The sequence below is a fragment of the Loxodonta africana genome, chromosome 12 (genome assembly GCF_030014295.1).
Source record: "Loxodonta africana isolate mLoxAfr1 chromosome 12, mLoxAfr1.hap2, whole genome shotgun sequence".
Lineage (NCBI taxonomy): Eukaryota > Metazoa > Chordata > Mammalia > Proboscidea > Elephantidae > Loxodonta > Loxodonta africana.
Genome location: NC_087353.1, coordinates 79,963,380 through 79,975,983, shown reverse-complemented (window position 1 = coordinate 79,975,983; position 12,604 = coordinate 79,963,380). Strand labels below are relative to the sequence as shown.

At 38.1% G+C, this 12,604-nt stretch overlaps 1 protein-coding gene across 4 annotated transcripts in view; it reads left to right on the top strand.

Annotated features, from left to right (window-relative positions):
* Window positions 1–8,427, top strand: part of PALB2 (partner and localizer of BRCA2) — a 29,162-nt gene extending 20,735 nt beyond the window's left edge. The window contains exons 11-14 of one of the 4 annotated variants that reach the window (XR_002787890.2): window positions 2,009–2,096; window positions 5,114–5,253; window positions 7,535–7,807; window positions 8,412–8,427. Coding sequence is in view for 3 of the 4 variants with exons in the window: in XM_003418903.4 (XP_003418951.3) it covers window positions 2,009–2,096; window positions 5,114–5,253; window positions 7,535–7,742 (436 nt within the window). In the remaining variant the exon portion in view is untranslated. Of the gene's footprint in view, window positions 1–688; window positions 1,986–2,008; window positions 2,097–5,113; window positions 5,254–7,534; window positions 8,385–8,411 lie in introns of those variants that run through there. The other 3 variants (XM_003418903.4, XM_010598452.3, XM_064295699.1) reach the window with 3 other exon arrangements.
* Window positions 8,428–12,604: the final 4,177 nt, after the last annotated feature.

The following is a 12,604-nucleotide window of genomic DNA, read 5'->3' as shown; positions in this document are numbered from 1 at the left end:
GGAGGTTTGGTCAGACTCCCATGGAATTTGAGGAAGGAGCAATTACTAAATACAGAGCATATACTTACCTCTGTAGGGAATAAACCTACTCTAGTCTTTTTTTTTAGTATCTGGTACTCCTGATGTGACAAAAATTAATTAAAATTAATTGAAAATAAACATTTTACTTTGATTTCAAGAGGTTTTTTTTACCCACGAGCCTAAAAATACCTAACCCAAAGCTGATCCTGCCTGTAGCTTCGCTGACCTGTTTTTTTCACCCAGAATTGCTAATTAACTTTGCAGCATAGTTAAACTTGCTTGTTTGTTTGTTTGTTTTTTCCCTAGCTCAAAGAGAGCATTCAATTACCTTGTGGTTTAATGAAAAAGACTGTATGCTTCCTTAATTTTAATTTCAAGAGTATTCAGTAAAGGACCAAATTTTCAGGAGTTACTTCCTAATGCTAACTCAGGAACCATTAAGTACTTCGTCACCATGGAAACTTGTATTCATTAAGCAAACACTCTTTAAATCTCTGTGAAATCTCCCTTGTGCAAGAGGAGAACGTTGCCCCAATTTTGCAAATTGTTTATCAAATCATAGAGCCGTCAAATATTGTGTTATTCCATTAGATTAAGATATTATTTTTAACACTGATGTCAGGAAAACCTTGCGTATACACATGAGAATTTAATTTTTCTTTTTCAGTTTTTTATACATAGTACCTGGCCCATAGAAAATTCTGTAAGTATTGATTGCACAAATAAGACATGTGGACCAGACTGTAGGGAATCAGGAGAGGAGATGACTGTGGACTGGTGTAGACAGGGAGGAGAGAGAATAGTAATTGAGCTCATACAACTGGGAGGAAAGTAGGGCATAATCTAGGCCTTAAATAATAGGCAGTGTATTTGGGAGGGGGTAGCTTGAACAAGAGGGAGCCCTGGTGGCGCACTGGTCAAGTGGTAAACTACTAACCGAAAGGTGGGTGGTTTGAACCCACCCTGCTCCGCGGGAGAAAGTTGTGGCAGTCAGCTTCCGTAAAGATTTACAGCCTTGGAAACTCTATGGGGCAGTTCTGTTCTGTCCTGTAGGGTCTCTAGGAACCAGGAATATACATATGTTCTACGGGTAGTTAGAAGATTTTAGGTAAGAGAGCAGTGAGTAATAGTGTCGAAATATTGACAGCACTAGATTCATTAAAGTTATAAATACCGTGAAAAAGAACTTGGACTTTATCTGTGGTGAATGTGGAGCCACTGAAAGTTTTTATATCAGTAGAGTGACATGATAAATCAGTTGCCAATGTCACAAATCCTTGATAAAGCTAAAGAGTGGGTCCCATAAACTTTCTTGTTTTCTTCTCCCCTTTTTTATTTCTTCATTTTATTTTCAGAGAAAGTTTACACAGCAAATTAGGTTCCCATTTGACAATTTCTGCAAAGATTTTTTTCAGTGACATTAGTGACATTTTTCATGTGTCAGTGTTCTCTTTAATTGCATTCTGTTTCGTTCTGTTTCCAGTACTCTGTTCTTCTTTATATTTACCCTGTTCTCTTCTGTCTTTTTCCATTTTTTCCCCATCTCATTGTTCCCTTCTCTCCAGTATTTTGGTCTAGTGCTTGTATAAACATAGAGACACAAGTATAAGTATTTTAGGTTTAGTCTCTCACCGAACCGAATTTGGTTTCCTGGTCTTTGTCTTTTAATTAAAACAGGCATAATAAGTGTCACAAAATCATACCATGTGCCTTGTTTCAATATCAAGTAAAACAGGGTAAAGGAAAACATCAAATTTGGAGAGATTTATCCCTGGCATGACAGATTTAATCTAAGACTAAATTACCAAACTAAACTATTGGCAAATTCTATGTTTAACCAGATCAGTGACTAAACAAAACTAAGATACTGTGTCCTTAGTTTTTCCCTTCATCACTCCTTAAAGGATGCTGTGATAAATACAAGATTATTGTGTGGAAATCAGTTTGCTGGAATAATGTTATCAGCTTATTTATTTTTGGTATCTAGGAATTTAAAAACTGGTCAGCTTCTGAAAAAGATGCACATGGGTGATTCCTGCCAGGCCTCAGTCTGTCACAAAGCCTATTCTGAAATGGTAAGTGGAGGAGGACCGCTGGGACCACTCTGAGTGAGAGACATAACTTAGTAAGTAGTAATTAACTACTAGAAAAGAAATCATAAAAGAAAAGAACATCATGGTTGGTAGAGGAGAAGGTCAAGAAAACAAGGGAAACCCTTGATGAGATGGAATTGACACAGTAGCCAAAACGGTGGACTCTAATGTACCAACAAACATGAAGATGGTACAGGACCAGGCAAAGTTTTGTTGTTATACGTAAGGTTGCGTGAGTTGGAGCCAACTTGACGGCACCTGCAACAACAACAATTAGCTGACCATCCCTATTGCCTACATTTTTCATGTTTGAATAGCAAGTGTTTGTTCTTTCATGAAACTGATGCATGAAAATAATTGTTGGTATAATGTGATTAGTAAATTTTCTGTCTGTACGACTTAAAACCAAAACTTAAGGACTTAAGGAAACCGTGGTGGCGTTATGGTTAAGAGTGGTTAAGAGTTCGGCTGCTAACCAAAAGGTTGGCAGTTCGAATCTACCAGGTGCTCCTTGGAAACCCTATGGGGCAGTTCTACTCTGTCCCATAGGGTTGCTATGAGTTGGAATCGGCTCGACAGCAACGGGTTTGGTTTGGTTTTATAGGACTTAAGGGCATTTTTTTTTTTTTTAAGGGCATTTATTTCTAACTGTCAATTTGTGCTGAGAGGTAATATGCCCATTATCAGGTTTGACTTCTAACCACATTGCCGTAAATGATTTATGATGTGAATGAATATCCTTAGGGAAAATGATTAAATGGTCATGATGTTTTTCTCTTAGGTTTTAGTGTTCCCGTATAGAAACGAAAACAGTTTCCTAGCCATTGTGTTAAAAGACTTGGTATACAGTCTAGTTTTGACATCTGAACAAATCGAAGGTAGTTGTTCAGGAGTCAGGAATAACTGCTTGAGTATTGGCCATTGAAACCAGGAACAGAGGCACTAGCATCAGGCTTAGCACCTGTGTCAGTGGCAGCCTTGGGAGTATCAGCACCTGGAGGCTATGAATGCGAAGAATGCCTCTTTCCCTAGTTTAGCAGGATATATGGAGTTGGACTCCAAAGTTGCATGCTCTTAGACAGGTCACATAATCTGGAACCTAACTTCTTTCATCCGTAAAATAAGGGGATTAAACTCATCTCTGGAATTATTAAATTTACCTATTATACATTTACGTAGCTTTATATATTTTTAATTACAACATAATACCTATTTGGAATTAAAAATTTTAAATGATGCAGAAATGTATTAAGATAGTAAGCAGAAGTCCCTCATGAAGCCAGTCTCCAGAAATAATAGTTAATAGTGTAGTTTCACTAGGAGTTGGAATCGACTCCACGGCACTGGGTTTTGGTGTTTAGTGTAGTTCAGAGATCAGTAAAGGGCCAGATAATATTTTTGGTTTTGCAGGCCATACAGTCACTGTTGCGACTACCCAGTCCTGCCACTGCAGCACAAAAATAGCCATAGATGATATATATGTAAGCAAATGGCCATGGCTACGTTCCAGTAATACTTTATGGATGCTGAAATTTGAATTTCATATAATTTTCAAATGCCACAAAATATTCTTATTTTGCTTTTTTCCAACCAATTTAAAAATGCAAAAACCATTCTTGTCTAGTGGTCCATACAAAAACAGATACTGGGCCATATTTGGCCCGTGGGCCATAGTTTGCCAGCCCCTAGTTTAGAATTGGAAACCCTGGTGGCGTAGTGGTTAAGTGCTATGGCTGCTAACCAAGAGGTCGGCAGCTCGAATCCACCAGGCACTCCTTCAAAACTCTATGGGGCAGTTCTACTCTGTCCTATAGGGTCACTATGAGTCGGAATCGACTCGATGGCAATGGGTAGTTTAGGATATGGCCTTTAACATTTTTAAATTCCTAATTGTTTTCCAGTTGCAAAAGTAATTCATTCTCATTATGAAAATTCAATCATTCTAGAAATGTGTAATGTAAAAAAATGAATGGTATTAATCCTAAGGTAGCCCTATAATGGAGTATGTGGGTAGTGCAAACGGTTAAAGTGCTCAGCTGCTAACTGAAAGGCTGGAGGTCTGAGTCCACCCAGAGGCACCTCTGAAGAGAGGCCTGGTGATCTACTTCTGAAAAATCACCCATTGAAAACCCTACGGAGCACAGTTCTATTCTTACTCATGTGGAGTCGCCGTAAGTCGGAATTGACTCAACAGCCACTATAATTTTCCCAATCCCACTCCCAAAGATAACTACTTTTAACAATTTGAGAGGTGTGTATACACACAGGAGCACTGGTGGCACAGTGGTTAAGAGCTCAGCTGCTAACCAGAAGGTCAGCAGTTCAAATCCACCAGCCAACCTTGGAAACCCTACGGGGCAGTTCTTTGACCTGTAGGGTCGCTATAAGTCAGAATTGACCCAACAGCAACGAGTTTTTTTTTTTTTTCTCCTTTTGATACATGCATAATTTCCACACACATTAATATTTTTATAAGGAAATGTAATTTTAAAGCTGAGAGAAACAGCCATGGATGATGGTATCTTTTTCTGCTACTCTTAGTCTTAGTTGAGAGTAGTGGTGTCTGGGTCTTAAATAGACTGTTGTGAACTGGCCTAAGAATTCAGTCACCACTTATAAGATTGTTTTTATGGGTAAATGTGTTCTGAATTTTAAAAGACCAATTTATAAATAAACATCTGTAATTTGAGGAACTCCTTCCACATGATGACACGTTCTCTTTCCCTACACCAACATTTCAGCAAATGGATGGCATGAGATGTGGTGTACATGTCTAACCTAGATTTATGTCTTACAAGATTGACTGGAAAACATTGGAACCCTGTAGTAGAGAACCCAGAATTCCAGCTCGGTGATAATTTCAACAGGATTAAATCCTGGGCTCTTTAGAGCCTGTCAGTGATTCTGGCAATTCTTTGGTTTTATCTTTGCCAGTCCTTTCTCTTTCCCAGCATACTCTTGATGGTTTATTTGGTTATTCATTTTTCCTCCTAAATTAGGGGCTCCTATTTGTTGTTCTGAGCCATCCTTGTGCCAAAGAGAATGGAAGCCCTGTGTTTCAGCTGATTGTGATTAACCCCAAGACGACCCTGAGTGTGAATGTGATGCTCTACTGTCTTCCACAAGGGCAGGCTGGCAGGCAAGTGTGTGTGGCTGCCGTTCAATGAGGGTAACTGTTTGAAAGGCACTAGAGCAAATGCAAAAAGCAGGTAATTTCGTGTCACTTAGATGAATGGAAAACATGAAATGCCACAGATCACAGTAAGAAATGTTAATCTCAGTAAAATGAATTCAGTAGATTTGAGAGTCAGACTCCATATTCCTTACATCTTGATCCCTACCAGTATGGGATTAAATAGGCATTTTTTTGTTTATTCACCCTCATTTTTTTCCATAAGGGAGACATTTTAAATACAGATTAATTAATGTTCCCTACAAAACTTTTAAGGAGTTTTTTACAAAACTTTATGGAGACCTGGTGGCATGGTGGTTAAGGGCTCAGCTATTAACCACAAGGCCAGCAGTTCGAATCCACCAGCCCACTCCTAAGAAACCCTATGAGGCAGTTCTACTCTGTCCTATAGGGCCTCTACGATTCAGAAGTCTGTGTTCTTTCCATAAAACTTAAATGAAGAAAGTTTTAAAGGTACTTTAGGATGAAATCTTTACTTTGAAATCTGACTTGAGATCAACCTGAGCCTCTACCATCTTAGCAATTGATATTTATCTATTGGTAGATATTTATCTACTCATTTTTTGACTGATGATAAGATATATATATTTATCAATAACACAGTTATTGGTATCCCAAGTGTTTTCTAAGCTGTATAGAGCTTTCAAGTAGTGTTGACATTGTTAGGCCAACCCAGAAATGTCTGAACATGTAATTCCTGAAGACTGCCTTTATTAACTTTTAAATTAGCAGCAAGGGTTGAGAGTAGACCTAATAAATCAAAATCATGACGTTTTAGCTTTAGTAACTCATAAGGATAAAGAACCTGGATAGTTACAGTGCATATTTCTTTGGGTCTTCTACAAAGCTTGCTTGACCAGTGCATGTTCTAAAAGGCACTCCCTCTCCCTGTGCGCTTGGCCAGCTGTGGGATTTCTTCAGATGTTCGTAGTTTAATGAGAGCCTCAAAACTGTCATCTGCAATATATGCTTATGCTTAGAATTTGCTTTTGTGAATATGGAGGGAGAACCATAGTCATTGACCTAGACATTGAGGATAAAGATTTCATTTGTCTCTTGTCGAATCCATTTGTTCAGCCAACCTTGAAAGCCTACTTGATGCCAAACCTGTAGGAAGCACTACTGTTTCTATCTCATGAAAGTTAGAAAACTAGTGACTGCTGTTCAGTGTAGAAAGTGCCATGAGTGACGTTTGCATTGTTGGGGAGCACAAAAGATGGAGGGGCGCCTTAATTGGCAGTGGAGCATTGCAGGGAGATTGTCAAGGAAACTTCTGTGGAATTTCAGACAATGAGTTAAGAGTTAGCTATACATAGTTGGGTGGGAGCCAGGGATAAAAAATATCGTTCAGTTCACTCAGAGTATTCATTGAGGACTGACTTCTGTAAGGCACTAATGATTCAGCAGTGAGGAATAATAGCTGATTTTAATTGAGCACATCCCATCCGCCAGGTGCTGTGCTAAGCTCTTTATAGGAACCATTTCATCAAACCTCACAACAGCCTTATAAAGTCCGTGCTCTTATCATCATCCCTGTTTTACTGGTGAAGTCAAATAACTTGCCCAGGGTGGCATAGCTCTTAAGTTGTAGAGTTAGAATACAGACCCAGGTAGCTGAGTGCAGAGTCCCTGTCTTTAAAAGATGACCAGACTACTGTTTCCATGATGCTTAGATTTTTGTGGGGTAGGTGGACGCTCACCATAAATATAAATAGGATAATTTCATATAGTGAAAATATGTAAATAAGGTAATCTCACATATCTGTGAAGATAAAAACAGGTAATGTTATTGAGAGGGGCCCAGTGTGTGTGCTGCTTTAGATAGGTCATTAAGTGTGACCTTTCTAAGGAGGTGAATGGCCTGAATGATGACAGGAACACAGCCACGCAAGGATATAGGGATAGAGTCTGCCAGCGACAGAGAGTAGCAAAAGCAAAGACACTGAGGCGAGAGTGAGCTTGACTAGTTTGAAGACTAGAGGGAAAGACCGTGTGAACTAGAGCAAGAACAGTAGAGATACAAAGAGATAAGGAGGAACTGGGTAGAATCAGATTATGTCCAAAGCTGTATCAGACTAGCCCACAGCCTTCTAGCAAGGCATTCATATTTACAGGTATTTTTGTTTTCACTGTAGCTTTGATAGGAATATGGTTTTGCCCCATTTTAAATAGAAATGTGTTTCTTTTAATATGTGATTTTAATGGTCTCTTCTCTGCTTGATATTAGGTTCCTGGAAGGTGACGTGAAAGGTAATTTTGCAGCAGCAGTATTGACTTCTGGAACAATTGCCATTTGGGACTTACTTCTGGGCCACTGCACCGCCCTCCTTCCACCTATCTCTGACCAAAATTGGTCTTTTGTTAAGTGGTCAGATACTGATTCTCATCTGCTGGCTGGACAGAAAGATGGAAATATATTTGTATACCGCTACTAATAAGTTTGAACAAGAAGGAACAGTTTCCTGGATATATTTGGCCTCTTCAATACCTTTCTGAAATTGTAAGTTTAAAGGAGAATATCTGAGAGATGTTTAAAGTAATTAGTCTTATTCATTCAGACTTTCTTTTTTTCCTAGTGGTGGTGGTACTACTGATTTTGAATGATCATTTATACTTTGGAGGAAGGGGTTTTAGGCTATTTTTTATAATTCCCCACATTTGTTCTTAAAGGTGTACATACAGTAGTCTTAAGCTTCAAGTGTTAATAAATACTTACTTTGTACATTCTGCTTGGCATTTTTTTAATAGACTTTTTTAGAGCATTTTAGGGTCACAGAAAATGCAGAGTTCCCTTGTACACCTGCCCCCCACCACACACAGTTTCCTCTGTTACTGACATCTTGCAAAAATGTGGTATATTTGTTACAATTGATGAGGCAGTATTGATACGTTATTATTCACTAAAGTCCATAGTTTGCATTAAGGTTCAGCCTTTGTGTTGTGCAGTTCCGTGGGTTTTGACAAATGTGTAACGTCATGTATCCACCATTGCAGTATCATACGGAACATGCCCTAAAAACGCCCGATGCTCTGCCTATTCATTTGTTCCCCTCTGCCCAGACCCCTGGAAACTACTGATCTTTTTACTGTCTCTATTTTTATAGTTTTACCTTCTCCAAAATGTCATATAGTTGGAAGCATACAGGTATGTACCCTTTTCAGACTGGCTTCTTTCACTGAACAATGTGCCCTTACATTTCTTTCATGTCCTTTCATGACTTGATAGCTCACTTCTTTTTATCGCTGAGTAATACTCTGTTGTATGGATGTACCACAGTTTGCTTATCCATTTACCCCTTGAAGGACATCTTGGTTGCTTCCAGTTTTGGGCAGTTACGAATAAAGCTGCTATAAACATCTTATACAGATTTTTGCTAAGTTTTGAACTCATTTGGTAAATAACTAGGAGTGTAACTGCTGGATCGTGGTGAGACTGTTTAGCTTTTTAAGAAACTGCCAAACTGTCTTCCAAAGTAGGTGTACCATTTTGCATTCCCATCAGCAATGAATGAGAGTTCCTGTTACCGGCACCAGGATTTGGCGTGGGTGTTTTGAATATTAGCCATTCTAATAGGTGCGTAGTGGTTACTTCATTGTTGTTTTAATTTGCAGTTTCCTAATGACGTATGATGTCGAGTATCTTTTCATATGTTTATTTGCCATGTGTCTATGTTCTTTGGTCAGGTATCTGCTTAGATCTTTTGCCTGTTTTTTAAATTAGGTTGTTTGGTTTCTTACTGTTAAGTTTTAAGAGTTCTTTGTATATTTTGGATACCTTTGTCAGATACGTTTTGCACACATTTTCTCCCAGTCTGTGTGTGACTTGTCTTTTCATTCTCTTAACAGTGTTGCATAGCAGAAGTTTTTTAATTTTAATGAAGCCCAATCTATCAATTTTTTCTTTCATGTGTTGTGCTCTTGATGTTGTATGTAAAAAGTCATCACCAAACCCAAGATCACCTAGATTTTTCTCCCATGTTACCTTCTAGAAGTTTTACGGTTTGGGGTAAACTTTTAGGTCTGTCATCTATTTTGAGTTAATTTTTTGTGAAAGGCATAAGGTCTGTATCTAGATTCAGTTTTTTTGCATGTGAATGTCCAATTGTTCTAGCACAATTTGTTGAAAAGACTGTGCTTTCTCCAGTGGATTGCCTTTCCTCCTTTGTCAAAGATTAGTTGACTCTGTTTGTGTGGGTCTATTTCTGGTCTCTTTATTCTGTTCCATTGATCTATTTGTTCTTTTGCCAATACCACACTGTCTTGATCACTGTAGCTTTGTAATAAGTCTTGATGTCCGGCACTATGCTCTCCGTGTTGCTCTTCTCTGGCATTGAGTTGACTATTCTGAGTCTTTGCCTGTTCATATAAAACTTTAGAATCAGTTTGTCAGTATTTCCAAAATACCTTATGGGGATTTTGACTGGGAATATGTTGAATAGTTTTGTGTTCTGTAGGGTCGCTGTGAGTTGAAATCGACCTGTCGGCAGTGGGTTTTGTGTTGAATCTGTGCATCAGGTTGGGAAGCATTGATATCTTAATTGAGTCTTCCTTCCCATGAACCATGAACGTAAAATATCTCTCCATCTCTTTAGATCTTGTTTGATTTCTTTCATCAGAGTTTTATAGTTTTCCTTGTATAGCTTTTATATATTTTTTATTATATTTATACCTATTTCTTTCCTTTTTTTTTTTTTTGGTGCTAATGTAAATTGTGTATTTTTCCTTTCAAATTCCACTTGTTCATTGCAGGCATATAGGAAAGCACTTAGTCGTGACATATAATTTCTTTTATACATGGTTGAATTAAATGTGCTAACGTTTTGTTGAGGATTTTTGCATCTATGTTCATGAGAAATATTGGTCTGTAGTTTCCTTTTTGTAGTGTCTTTGTCTGGGTTTGGTAATTAGGGTAATGCTAGCTTTATAAAATAAATTAGGACATGTTCCCTCTGCTTCTATTGTATGGAAGGGATTGTAAAGAATTGATATCATTTCTTCTTAAATGTTTGGTAGAATTCACCAGTGAAGGTATCTGGGTCTGGCGCTTTCTGTTTTGGAGGGTTTTTAAGTGTTGATTCAATTTCTGTAATGTATATAGGCACCTTCAGATGATCTACTTCTCCTTGCGTGAATTTTGGTAGATTGTATCTTTCAAGGAATTGGCCCGTTTTATGTAAGTTATTAAATTTGTGGGCATAGACTTGTTCATAATTTTCCTTTATTGCCCTTTCAATGTCCATGGATTCAGTACTAATATTCTTTCATTTCTGATATTAGTATTTGTGTGTTCGGTCTCTTTTTTTGTCTTGGTTAGCCTGGCTAGGAATTTATCAATTTTATTGATCTTTCTAAAGAACCAGCCTTTTGTTTTGTTGATTTTCTTTCTTAATTTTGTTTTCAATTATGTTGATTTCTGCTCTAATTATTTTTCTTCTGCATACTTTTTATTTAATTTGCTCTTCTTTTTCTAGTTTCCTACAGTTGGGTAAGGTGGAAGCTTAGATTATTGGTTTTAGATTTTCTGTTATATGCATTCAATGCTCTCAATTTCCTCTTAAACATTGCTTTTGCTGCGTCCCACAATTTTGATGAGTTGTATTTTCATTTTCATTTAATTCAAAATACGTTTTAAGAAGTAGCTAGACTGCTTCTTTGACCCATGTATTATTTCGAAGCATGTTGTTTAATCTCCAAATATTTTGAGATTTTCTAGCTGTGATTTCTAGTTTAATTCCATTGAGATCTGAGAGCGTTCTTTGTATGCTTTCTACTGTTTTAAATTTGTTAAGGTATATTTTATAGCCTAGGATTTGGTCTTCCTCAGTGAATATTCCATGTGAACTTGAAAAGATTATGTATTCTGTTGCTGTTGGATGAAGTGTTCTGTAAATGTCACTTAGATCCAATTGATTGATGGTGCTGCTCAGTTCATCTGTATCCTTACTAATTTTCCACCTGCTGGATCTGTCAGTTTCTGATGGAGGGGCCTCGAAGTCTCCGACTCTAATAGTGGATTTGTCTGTTCTTGCAATTCCGTCTGGTGGCGTAGTGGTTAAGTGCTACGGCTGCTATCCAAAAGATCGGCAGTTCGAATCCGCCAGGCACTCCTTGGAAACTGTATGGGGCAGTTCTACTCTGTCCTATAGGGTCACTATGAGTTGGAATCGACTCCACGGCAGTGGGTTTGTTTTTTTTTTTTTTGGTTTTGCAATTCTATCAGTTTTTTTGCCTCACATGTTTTGTCTCTCTGTTGTTAAGTGCAAACACATTAATTATTATTATATCTTTGTGGAGAATTGACTCCTTAACGTTATGTAATGCCCCTCTTTATCTCATAATTTTCCTTGCTCTGAGATGTGCTTTTTCTGAAATTAGCATAGTTACTCTAGGTTTTCTTTTGATGAGTGTTAGCATTTGTATATCTTTCTCCATCCATTTACTTTTAAATTACAAGGCATACTGAAAGTTAGAAAATGCAGTGTGAAGAGATAAAGCGAGCATCAGAACCAGACTCAGATATGGCAGAGATTTTGGAATTATCAGACCGTGCATTTTGAATAATTATAAATAATATGCTAAGCGCTCTAACAAAAAAAGTAGACAACTTGCAAGAACAGATGGGTAATGTAAGCAGAGAGATGGAAAGTCGGGTAAGAAAGAAAAGTAAATGCTAGAATCGAAAAACACTGACAAAAATAAAGAATTCCTTTGATGGACTCATCAGTAGATGGGACATGAAGAGTAAAGAATCATTGACATTTCAATAATGTGAAAACCTAATTATGCTGTGCAGAGTGGAGTCAGGAAGCTAGAGAGGTAGTCTGGGGGCTTGTGACACGTTAACAAATCTGGATTTTGCAGGTGAAAAGAACCCCTGGAAGGGTTTGAGTAGTGAAGCGAAGAGGTCCCACTCTGGCTGCAGTGTGAAGAATGGATTTGTGGAGGCGGGGAGATGACCCTGTGGGGCTCATATGAAGGGTCAACGGAGGGAGCCTCTGACATTGTTTTTAGACTGTGAGAAACTTTGGCATCTTTATAGGCTCAGAGAAAAGAGCCAGAAGAAAGAGAGATGTTGAAGATGTGGGAGAGTAGAGATACCTGGTAGCCCAAGGAGGGGGTGATATAAAGGTGCAGGTGGGCTGGGAGGGAGGGATAACTGATGGGTCGGTGGGATGATGTGTACAAGAAACTGACAATAGTTTATGTTCATACAGTAAAACCTGTGAAGGGTAGAAACTGTGTAAGGTGGAAACCTGTCAGAGAAGGAAAATACAAATATTTTCTACTAAAACGAGCA